The following is a 12,797-nucleotide window of genomic DNA, read 5'->3' on the forward strand; positions in this document are numbered from 1 at the left end:
TACCTCATGTGGGTGGTTGGGGTTTTGGGCCAGACTGGAGGTGTCCAGGTCCTATAAACTACTGTAGCAGAACCTTGTAACATTACATGTAAGCAACTACTACCTAGAGATGAAGCAAAATACCATCTCCCATTCTAGTCCCTTATTCTTTTGATATATGTGCTTAAGAGTAGAGTCTGGTCCTGATCCACCAGTGCAGGCCTCAGAATGACCAGAGCGCTGGAGGCCTTAGCACCACTCCAGGTTTGATAGGGTTGTACTGTGGAAGAGATGGCATGTGGTGGAATAGGGTGGTTGGAGTAGAAAACCTAGGCTTGATACCATTACATTTATCATTCACTAAAATACCCTAAAAGGCAGCTTGAAGCTAATGGTATTGACATTTTAGGATTCCATGTAGTTAATGTAGATCAAGGCTGATGCCAAGTTTTATGAGGCATAACCTCCCCAACTCGCACTTCAGTTTACGTAAATCCATTGCCAGACTTAACTCTAAACTACATCGAAAGACCACTGAAAATAATGGATGGTTTTTCACTTTTCACACTGCAACAAGTTTAGTCATAAGGGCAAGTTTTGGTTAATAAGACAATAATCCTTGCTACAAATTGGGGAGAAGGATTCTCCCGAGTACCGCAATTTTGTAAATTTAAAGTGAACCGTACACTGTGAAAGTCTAGCAGAAAATCGACTCAATTGTTAAAGATTTTTCAAGGCGTCTAAAACTAGGTAACCCACTGGAGCCATAGTGTTTAAATAAATAAAAATATCTAAGTGTCCCCTGCACTACGAGACTGGACGAATGGGGACTAGACTAGGGACATGTGCGATGCCAGAATAGTAGATCACAAAATGGTGGCATCCAATATAACTGCACAGCAGAAAACAATCCGAAACAAATCATGCAAAACCGCAGGTAAAAATAACCTGCCAACATTATTAAAAAATGTATTAAAAGGACAAAAAAAAACACGACTAAGCAAAACACCACTCGCAAAACTATATTCAGCGCACTTCACTGAAATTAAATAATTTATTTGATTCAGTTCTCTTACAAGAACAACAAATTTGACAATAAAAATTACAATTTTACTGATAAAATTATCGATCTAGTATAATTTTAAAAATGATTTTAAAAAGTTGTTCATGTTAATATACACAAATACAGCGCACTTCACTGTGTCAAGGCAGCACAGGCAACAGAGGCTTTACTGTGCCAACGAGCGAAATCAAGGCTCCAGATGGCGAAAGCATTCTTCAGCTTTGATGCCCATTCGGCCCTAGACGTGCCCGAAAATATGAGTGCTCTGTAGCCAACAGTGGCACAGACTTCACAGACTTCTGGCTAAGCGGGCAAGGTTCACTGCAAAGTGAAGCGAGACTACCCCTCATAAAAGCTGGCACACAAGGTTCCATATGGCATGAATTTTTGATCGCTGCGGTCCTGGACAGAATCCGAATTGGCAACCTGAAGGCATACAGGCCCCGTGTCAAGCTGCTGTGCCAGTGTGCCCAACCTTAGTCCCCTGCCAACCGCCTCCATCTGACAGTTCCAATTGTCTCTTCAATACACACACTATAAAATAACCCCCCTACACACAAAGACAGAAATGTATTGTCAATTCTCAATTTAGTAACATTTACTCTCAATTGAAAACCCTCATTGGAGCAAGTGCATATATTTTAATTTCCCATTCCATGTAAAAATAGAAACAAAAAAAACAAACAAAAAAAACCCATCTTCCTATTGTGGACACTTTCCCATGAGGGAAAGCGGAGTACAAAACAAGTCATCTCGTGACTCGACTCACACAACCAGGCAGTGTTCGCATCTATTATCCAGCATAAATATTTGATCAGCAACAGCACAAAAACACCAATCCCGCTAATGGCCCAATTTTACGTTTAAAGCACTCTGCATAATTTCAATTAGGTTCTGACATGCTAATATTTTTTGCTTTATCGCCTCGGCAGTCCCTGTGCCCGCTTCTCAGTCCTGACTGTTCTGCTTCATTTACCCTCATTTTCGGATCAATTTACCGCACATTCCTGTGAGAATTTTCACAGCTGCCATTAAGTGATTTTGCAAAGGACGAATGAATTAGGGAGAGCGCTTCAACGAAGGGGGCACATATCCCAAGCCAATTAATTATTGTTGTGGGTTGGGAAGATCTGCGGCCTGCCCGCGCCTATAAGAATTAGGCTAGCGAGTAAGAAACTGGGGTTGCGTTCATTAATTTAGTAATCCTCAAGCCACAACTTGATTCCGGGGGACTCGGGCACAAAGCACAATATGGCTGCCTCAAGATAGATCCCGAACACATGCCGGGATCAGTCTGGCGGGAGAAATCAGACAGTGCATCATGGTCAGGTGCCCATAGGAAGGCATCTTCCAGGGCAAAGAACGGCAACCACAACAATAGATTGGAAAAGCTTTCATTGAAGAGGGCACCCATTGTTGGAGGCAAATCACTCATGATTGACCACTTCTTGAGGTCTTTCTGGGGCGGAGACATCCAGTACTAAAGACAGGCAACAGAGGGATCCGCCATTGTTTGAAGCAAGTGTGAAACATGGGTGACCACTATAGTGGCACTTAAGGTGCATGGTGGAAAGGGACATCAGGGACCCCATTACGTACAGGGCACACTTTTCCTGCTTGTGCCATGGAGCACCTTTAAGCATGTGCACCAGGCACAAGCAAAGTGCATCCTATTAGGTTTAATGCAGTGCCCTCATGGCAGCCGCAAACTCATGCTGCCCTGGGGACAGCGCATTCAAGTGAAGTACAGAGCAGCTTCTTCAAAGCTGTTCCATGTTTCACTGTGCAGGCTGCACCCGCCTTCACTTTAAAGAGGGGAGAGAGATCCCTTTGCAGGCAGTTGCAGTGAGTGACTGCTCCCACCTGGGAGTGGATGTCTCGGGGCCCGTAGGACCCCCTTGATCCCCCCCCGCGGGCTGCCACCAGGGGCGCACTGAAAGTGCACCACCTCACAGCTTCTTTGCCTCTGCGCCCGCATCCATAATATAGAGCAGTCGCAGAGGTAAAGAGATTCCCTCATTTGCATGGGGCAAAGCCAAAAGGTCCCGGTGTTCGCTGCCACATTTTTATCTCAATGCTTGTTAAGTCATGGTTTTTGTCAGACTCTGGTATTGAGTAAGCTGCCAGACCCTTTCCAACATAAAATTGAAAAAAATTGCTTCAAACAAATACATTTTTGAGCTGAAGGAAAACATCAGACATTGGAATGGTAATCCCTGATATTATTGTGTGTGGATGTGTTCCTTGCAAAAGAAAAAAATGTTGTCACTCACAGTTAAGTTATCTAATTGCAGAGTGGGCAAATCCATTGTCGCATGCTTTTGGGGGAGGTGGGGGGGGGGGAAGAGAAAAATGTGAGGGACACCACAGACCAATGGATGAAGAGAGCTGGCGGAAAGCCTCTGGGCCCGATTCACAGAACTAACTTAAGACAAAATCCTAAACTTACTACCATTTTGGTATTCACAGAAGGCACTTACTCACCGCTGGGCAAACACAGACTCACTCTCCACTCCAGTGTTTGCCCCATGGTGATGGTTGCTTCTTTTTTTAAACGGGGTGTTCCACTCTGTGTCGCTTTTCCCCTTCCCACCCTACTGACGGGCATTTCACCACCTAAAACTGCAGCACTGATTAAGTAGCCGCTGCAGTGCAGGCGGCGAGATTCCAGTTGGCAAGCATGACCGGGCACAAAGTGTGCTTACCGGGATTATCCCTACACTCAGAAAGAGGGTCCTAGTCAGCACATGATTTAATTAATAGCAGAATAACTGTTACCCATGTACATCCAAGGAGGTGTGTATTGCACCTAGAAGTTGGACCCCTGGCACATATCCTTCACATATCCTTCACACACAAGGCCATAGTCGCCTCAGTGAGGTCAGTTCAAATTTGGTACGTGCCACTCTTCAAGTTTGCGGGAGTAGTTCATAAAATAACAAAGCCTTAATGGACAGCGCCTTATGGATTGACCACTAGCGGCCAATGAAATGTTGTACCCATGTAAACACTTTGCTTCGTGAGTTGACTTTGTAGAGCACAAGATACCCACACTAGTAGGACGTCAACAACAGGCAACATCTGAAGACAGGCATTACTGAGTAAAGGGCACCAGTCACACTCAGTCCCCTTGGAAACCACCATGCACCAGGAGAGCAATGAGGCACACGCCTGCACTGCTGCAACGTATGCCAGACCATTTCAGAGGAGAAACAGTTGTTGGAAAAATATAATTATGGCAAATCAAAATTCTCTATATACTCCAAAAATGGGCATGCATCAAGTTATAAAAATAAACCTAGAAATTAGGACAAAGCCCTCAAGGGACATTGTACACTTACTTAGCAGCCAGAAGCATATTTTTCCTGCTGCCCATCTCGTTGCGCTCCATGTGTGGCCGGCTTAAGTATTCTGCGACTGCTTTCGATGGAAATTCTGTCTCACACACGTATCCGAAATCCCGAGCAAGGTGGACGGCTTCACCTGAGAAGGACAGGGATCCAATTTACAAACATTGTTCTATCAAGTTTGAGGGAGCATTTTATACATTTTTCTAAGATACTCTGGTACTAGGTGCCAAAACACACCATTAGATTTCACATGAACGAGGGCTGTAACTGCCCTGTATTATTTACAAAGCACACCGGATTTACTCTACACTGAGCCAGTCCTCAGTCTCCCCTATACTCTTAGCCATTAATTTCTCAGAAAGTTGCATCATGAGAGAATCATATATTAAAGAGGATGGGAGGAAGCATGTTGAAAGTAGAATGAGGAAGATCTGGAGTGTACCCCTTGATGAGCCCTTCACCATCTTGCTTAGAAGCAATTTTCAGAATCTTGGTGGAGTCAATTTGACCGTGCATGCTTTAGGTCACTCCGTTATTTTGCCTTATTCAATAACAATGGTACAACTTAAAAACACGTAGTATAAAGATCTACAGTCTAGTCAGTCAAACATACCATCAACACAACACTCTTGCCCATAATGCATCACTGGAGATAATCTCCAATAATTTCATTTCTGAGAAGGCATTCCCCAATTGCACCATAACTTGACACTCTCTTTTATTACTTGTTTTTTAGCACATAGCTCATCTCCTGCCTGCCAGTCTAGTCATTCCCCAATTTTGGCTGGAGAACACACAATTTCCTTTTTAAAGTTATTTACCCAATATGTTAATTTCAATTATAATCATCAATAAGAACTCAATTAAAGTCAAACGGTTGTAACTATGTAACCTGTAACTCGCTGATTCAACTGATATAACTATGTATCCTGTAACTTGTTGATCCTCATGTAAAGCGCTCTCATACCTCCGGGTCTAGCCAGCGCTATATAAAACTTTGCAAATAAATAAATAAAGAGCTTAATTGGAGGGTGACGTGGTGAGTCAATATATTAACAGATGAAAGGGGCTATCCGCACTTCATTATAAAAAAACACACACATACACTTAAGTATTTAACATTATTAACACCTGTGCACCCAGTGAGCAAACTGGTCACATTTTCCCCGCCCTTTATCGTCAACTCCAATTGCTCTTCAAAATCACACCAAGACCCACCTTCAACCAGCGACGTCAATAAGGTCACATTGGCTGCTTTTCTTCTGCCAGCTGGGAGATTTAAGCCAATTTTGTCCAATTTTTCACGGAGCGATCGCCCACCATTTTTGGATTTTGCTCTGAAACAATTCAAGCACATGGACACATCAGTGACGAACATATTGGTAGATATGGAAGCAAAAGCATCACAATTGTGTACAATCTGCTATCATTCACTTGCATTTCAGAGCGTTTCACACGCTTCAGCCCTTCCTTTGAAGGGTGCATCTAGTAACATGCTCCTCTGGAGACATTAATAAATTCCAGACCTCCTTCTTAGTCTTGAGAATGCACTACTGCTAGCAAGACAGAATAACACAACTATTTACTGTAAAACAGGTCGCTAGATTAATTACACAAAACTGGGCTATATAGTATTTACAGTGCAAGGAGGACAGTATTAGAAGGAGGACAGAGGATGCTGTCCTTTGACCAATAGGTGCAGTGGAGTGAAAAATGTCAGTAACGTGGAAACATGAGGGGCAGATGGAGAATATTGCAGAAAGATATGTAGAGAAGGTTTACAGATGCTGGGCTGGGAGGCATTACAAGTGTTTCGGGGGATAATAAGTGGAACTCTACGGGGACAAGAATTTTGTTCAGTTCAGTTTTACTAAGCATGTTTTTAAGCCATCATTTTTATTGGGATCAGCAAATAGATATTCAAAGCCAGTGGATACATTGCACTTAGAATGACAAGACATGATAACATTACTGTATCACTATGCAATTGCAAACCATGCGCCTTTTTTTAAGTTACGACGCAAAGTGAAATAGCATGTAGTGTCGACAAAAAATAAGGATGGTAATGTAATCATTTTTTAACCAGAACTCAGACACCAAAAAGAACCCCCCACCGAAACATGGTGAGAGAAAAACCCATTATAAACAATTGCATCCAACCTCAAACAGAGCGGCGTAGTGTGTGTGGCACACATCTGGAAGACCATTGGACAGTGGACTTGGGACATGAGACAGGAAGCAGGAAGGTATTCTCTCGGATGATAAACTAAGAATACTGGGGATGCCCAACAAACCCACAACAGGCCCCAATCCCAGCATACTTCTGTTGCGATGTGTGGGAAAGGACCATCCATTTGGACCATCCATTGCTCCACACTTGCATCAGCCCTTCACGAACATGCCTTGTGCCTTCAAACATCACCAGTAATGCAAGGTGGTCTGCCTCATCATTATATGTAACTACCATGATTTTGCCAAAGTCGTCTCATTAATACAACAAAATAAGCTGCATCAGAACTGCACCTACCACCCCCAACTAGACCGCTCCTCAACACGGGGTCGTCGTATACCCCGGTCCCAAAAGATCCAAGCATGGAAACCAGTTGATACAAGGTCAAGCGATGCTCGGTCTACCAACACTATTCTCCATCGCTGACATATGTAAGCGCTGCACCATGCCTGAAGTTACCGGGTTGGAGCACCTCCCCAAACCTTATACACATGTATTATGCGCTGTTCGACCCTAAAGTCCCTATTTCATGCAAAGGAGGAAAAAGACCTAGCTGTCTTGCATGTGCGTAGCTACGAGTAGTAAAACAAGGGGTAGTCTCATGAGGGCCAGGGACTTAGTAGGAAAAAAGGCTATAATTGAGGTGCACTATCAAAAACCAAATGGAATGGGGCCCATTTTCCTGGTTTGAATGAAGGTAAACTTGCTACTCCAGTGAAACTCATCACAGACAAGTACTTTATTTACAGTTCCAATTAATCCAGATGCTCAGATCAATGCAGAAGTCAGTCTTCGGCATAAGTATTCCCTCCTTGGTCCTCTGTGGCCATTTATTCCATGGGTGTCTGGCCACTAGGTCAATGACTTTATTCCACTACACGAGCTTCTTGTATCCAAGTTATGCATGCATCACACACCCATCAATTACTAATCTGGATGATAGCAAACTGAAGCAACACTGTCCTTCCCACTCCTCCCTGTGGCTCTCAGCAAAGGCCAGCGGGGAATGTAATGCCGCTTTACTTGCTGCACAAGAGTTTCTAAACCCGCAAGGGAACTGGGCACCATTTACATCTTTATACTTTCAGCCAACGCCGGTTTCACAATCCCATGGGTCAGATAGGGTTGGACTGGCCTATTGGGTAATCTGGCAATGCCTGAAGGGCTGATCTGACGGGTTAGTGTGCAGGCCAGTTTTTTGGCTGTTTATGAGCTTGTTTTTCTGTCTGGTGTGCCGTTTTTTTATGTTGATTTCCTGGATATTACCTCCACTATTCCCACAGCAAGCACAAATGCACGCTGGCTCTCACACATTGCTACATTTGTATGCATCTTGTCTTAACAAGAACTGCCGCCCAATTTGCAGATGTGGGCCACTTTTTTTTTATTTGGTACTTGATTCACTAAGGAGGGACACTTTTATTTAGGTGCTCAGGCTGTGCCAGTCCGAACCTGGATACTATTTTGTACAAAAGAGTTTTAACAACTTCAACTACATGGCGCCTGTCTTGAACAGCTATCTAGTAAATGTAGCATTGGCCATCTGGTTTTCAAAATAGTCTGAGGTCCCACCCATGCCTCGGAGCCAAAGAAAGCAACTCAGGAGGATTAATTTGACAGGCTCGATTTCTTCTTAAAATACAAAGTATAGATCTGTAGACAACATCTTGAACCTCAGCCCTTTAAGTGGCTACAAAATCTAATGGCTTGGGGTCCCATCGAGCATGGGGAGGTGAACAAAAGAAAACAGAAAAGCAAGATCTCAGCCTGAGCCTAAAGATCAGTTTATGGTTTGAGAAAAGAATTGTAAGCGGTAGTTATCCACCAACTGTAGTAAATGAAGATGCAGGGTAGCCAGTACTATAGGTTAAGCGGGGGATTGTCTATCCTCAAGTTAGTAGACTCAAGTTACAAGTAGAAGATGGTAGTAGGGAAGTAGAAAGGCCCCACTGGGAGAAACATCCTTGCTGCTCAGCCCACTCATTCCAGAGGACACTCACTCAAACATGCACACATCAGCATTCTATTACCCCATTCACACTGGCTGAGCAGCAGGAAATATATACCTATGGGGAAAATGCATGGCATAGACATGAAGATACCACACAAACCAAGCCCAAAAAAAATTACTAATTTTTTGATAAATAGACAACATCAATCATTAGCATACATTTCAACGGGATAAAATCCATAACAGCTTGTTTACAAATATATACATGATTTTTGATCCCCATACAGTTAGATAAATTTACTTCTCGGCCATAATCCTCCAGCCACAGTTTGTGAGCTCAAAAGCTCACTCCTCCCCCGGAGTCCCAAAACCCAGAGACATACTCAGATATGGACTGAAAACCATCACAGCCACCCATTTGAGAGATGGGACTTGGAAAACAGGCCAAATGTGGTCCCCTGGCACAGACTGTATCCCCCCCCCCCCACCAACAGCCATGGAGCACATAAGCTCCCCTGAGAACGAGGAGGCGAGAGTCACCCTGCACAAATATTTAATTCCCATTACTAGACAGGTGCACTCCACCTATGCCAAACAATACTTCACATCTAATGCAACCACGTGGAATTGTTTTTAAACACCCAGTGTTCACGAACATACATTTTTATGCTGAGGTGCCTAATTGTATTAAGTGTGGTAACAGAAGACCCTTCTTGCCACTCCCTCCTATGAGACATGCTATTACTGCTTCAATCAGGTATTTCGGGGAGGGAGGGCACATGTGGAAGAAAGTTGGGTATCACATTCATTCTCTTTCAGCCTAACTAAAGAGAGGAAAAATAGTTCCTTAAAAATGAGCAGTGGAAGGATACAAGTCAGCCAATCAAAGAGATGGTAAATATGGTAAACTCCAGGGAATGGACCAACTGTAGCAAGGGAAGACACTGACTAAGAAGCAAGAAACGGAGAGGGCCCATAAAACCAATCAGTGGGTGGGATGTTAAGCACCTTAGGTTCTCAGTAAATCCACATTAGGTATTTCACAACCAGGAAACTGCACTGTCTGGTGGGCGAGACCCAAAAAATAGAAGGACAACCCTCTGATCAGCAATATACAAGACCAAGAACTTGAATAGTAAACAAATGCAGCACTAAATAATAATTAGTGATTGGAAATAATTTAGTTGGACCAATGTATTTTAAAACCAGTCAAAGTAGTTCAGCAATCTATTTTTTACAGGCACTTCTCACATGCAACCCTTTGGAAGCCCTGGCGACAAAGTCATTACAAATTGCTATTAGCACAAGAATTTCTTAGTAAAAACATCTGGGTCTGAAATTTAAAAAATATTAGACCCACACACTTGCATGATGGCATTTATAACATTATAAGCTTTCCGCATTCCGAACCAGGGAGGCACGCGGATACCAGTGAACTAGAGCAAACAAGAATTAGAAGTTCAACCCAGGGGGCCTAATCCACACGAGCCTGTACATCAAATCACAGATATTGCAGGGCCCAAGCAGTCCTTCTACATCACTAACTTTTCTGCTGGACTAAAGTTGGCATAGAGCTGTATTAACCCCTGAAAACACTTCATAAAATAAAAAAAAATGTCCACATGTTCAAGTTACTCTTTTGACATGGTTTGTTGTGTTGAATCAAAATGTTATGTAGATACAATAAGAACATGCACCAAAAAGCACCACCTGAGCTTGGTTATTGGTGTTCTGTTTAGAGACCAGACGGACCAGTTCAACTACTGTCCATCCTAGTGCAAACAAGCATTGGCAAACCCAAAAGACTCTGGCCTTCATAAACTGATGCTTTTTTTTTTAAACCGCGAACATACGCCAAGAAAATAAAAAATAAAATATATGGGTGCTAGATGCTTGCAAGGAAAATTTGAAATTGAAAAACATTCACCGATATGGCTGTTTTACTAGTGAAGATTAATGTTTTTTATTGGATTATACTATTTGAGAAGGAAACAAAATAATAAAGACCTGACCAGGCACTCGATCACAAGCAGCCAAAATCTTGAAATAATTTTACCAATCATTTTAAAAAGACTGTATAAGAATCAAGATGCAATGCCATTTACCATTAATGTTTACCCAAGAGGCGAGTAAAACAGTTTTTTTTAAAGCGTTCAAAGCCAATGTACCAGAGAAATCTACTAGAAGACCTCCATGTATTCCTATACTCCAAGGCATTTTATATTTTACATACTGAAATGTATGTATGAAATGCTGTAATTACAGTGAATAATCGGCAGAGGAAAAAATAAAAAATACTGTGTTCCTGTAGATTGCCACCTGTTGATTAAAAGGGACCAGTTTCGTCTCCACGCACGGTTGAGAATATAATTTTTTTTTTTAAATAAAATCCTGGCACATTCACATTCATTATGAAGGCTAAACATCCCATATGCGGAACTACAAAGTGACAGGCATGAAGCGTGTGCAATGATCTGTCTTGCAGCCCAGGAGTCATGGCTTATTGCCATAGACCAATAACTCACATCGAACGATGCCAATAGGTTTCTACTTCTGGAATTATACAAGGATAGAATTCTTTAATAAAAATGAATACCATAAAAGGCTACAGGCACGTTGACACGGATTATACCAAAGCAACAGCGGAACTAACTAAAAACGTATCCACATCGTGGAATATCCAGGGAAAACAAAGATTATAAAAAGGTATATAATAATAAAAACAACAAAAAAAATTACAGTTTTTTACATAGAAATTACAAGTTAGGGCGTGAAGAAAAAAAGTTGTTCTTATGATAACCATGCACACCAAAGCTCTTCACATGGTTTCAACCACAGGGTAAACGTAGAAAAAAGTCAAACTCTCGCCTAAAAAGGAATCCAACATGGGACCCGCACTCTCACTTCAATGGCCCAGAGAATGCTGTAAAGTGAAATCAACTCACTCTTTTTTCAATTACATTTCCACAGCATTGACAATCACTAGAAATTGAGGAGAACCATGAAACAATTTTTTCCTCACCATTTCAAATAAAGTCCATCTCTCTGTATCTTGCTTCCCCAGACACAGTTCCCAGTTACACAAGGTCTTTTGGTTTGCCCCTACAAACGTGAAGAATCTAAAGTGTCCAAACTCATTACGGAAATGACAAAGCAATGTAAAATACATATGTATAGTCATGGTTCACTTAGTTATTGTAACTATGGATCAAGTAGTATGAAGTTATGTAGTACGATCGGGAACTCCTAACAGGTTTCCACTAGATTCTTTGATTAGACCAATAGACTCTTCAAAGAGACAGTCTATGTTACAGGGATCGAGACATAATAAAATGAATGCGGATTTGTACCAGGAAAGTTACTGGCCTTGGACCGTGTAGGGTGCATCCGTCCACATCTTAGCCAATTGTGATCATATGGGGCTCTTGATGGACCCAATGGGTCTTGTTGAGTTCAGGGATACTGTCCTAGGGTGGTAAGCTTACAATGAGTATGGATTCACTTTTTGGGCCTCGGACACTTGAAATTGGACACTACGTGGTATTTCCATCGTTGATTTTCAGCAGGTATGCAAGACTTTCAGGTAAGCTCATGTGGCGATGGGTTCACTAGGGGATATTATTCAAATGGGGTCAGAGCAGATTATGGCATTAGGACAATCGTTGCACTATTTGAATTGCCAGTCATGGCTTCTAGGACTACCTTCATAACTAAGCTTGAAAGAGGTAATTTAACTAAGGCAGGATTGTGGGCCACATCAATATACTGGAAGGGCCATGTAGAGCAAATCTCATCTACCAATAACAGCCCTTGTTTCATGGTGCATTATTGACATTGAGAAAGGAGAGCACTGTCACAGAGATATGAACAGATGCAAACCGCATGTGACAGCAATGTGTCACTTGACTCCATTACAACCTGCCAAATGCATATTTGGGCAAAAGAAACAAATAATGTCTGGAATGCTGAAGAATGCAAACATTCACCACCAGTCACAAAGATCTGGGTTTAATCCTTTGTTCTTTTGCTAACCACTCTACCCCAGTTTGGACCCAGCCATCTGCAAATCTGTTTTGAGCCTGTCCCTCATGGGAACAGTCCAGCCCGAACTGCCAAGTCAGGTCCTCCCTGGACCAAAAACAAGTATCCTGGGCTGGTTTTGAGGCATCACCACTCATCAGCCAGGCAAGCTTGAGTCCAGTGACGCAGTGAGCATGGGGGCCA

General features: G+C 42.5%; 1 protein-coding gene across 3 annotated transcripts in view; it reads right to left on the reverse strand.

Annotated features, from left to right (window-relative positions):
- The window catches only part of TFAP2C (transcription factor AP-2 gamma), a 49,512-nt gene that overhangs the window by 2,966 nt on the left and 33,749 nt on the right, over positions 1–12,797 (reverse strand). For all 3 annotated transcript variants that reach the window (XM_078651999.1, XM_078651998.1, XM_078651997.1), the window contains exons 5-6: positions 5,611–5,729; positions 4,384–4,525 (exon numbers count right to left, since the gene is read on the reverse strand). In XM_078651999.1, coding sequence (XP_078508125.1) covers positions 4,384–4,525; positions 5,611–5,729 — 261 coding nt within the window. The remainder of the gene's footprint in view (positions 1–4,383; positions 4,526–5,610; positions 5,730–12,797) is intronic.

Source organism: Lissotriton helveticus, chromosome 7 (assembly GCF_964261635.1).
Source record: "Lissotriton helveticus chromosome 7, aLisHel1.1, whole genome shotgun sequence".
NCBI lineage: Eukaryota > Metazoa > Chordata > Amphibia > Caudata > Salamandridae > Lissotriton > Lissotriton helveticus.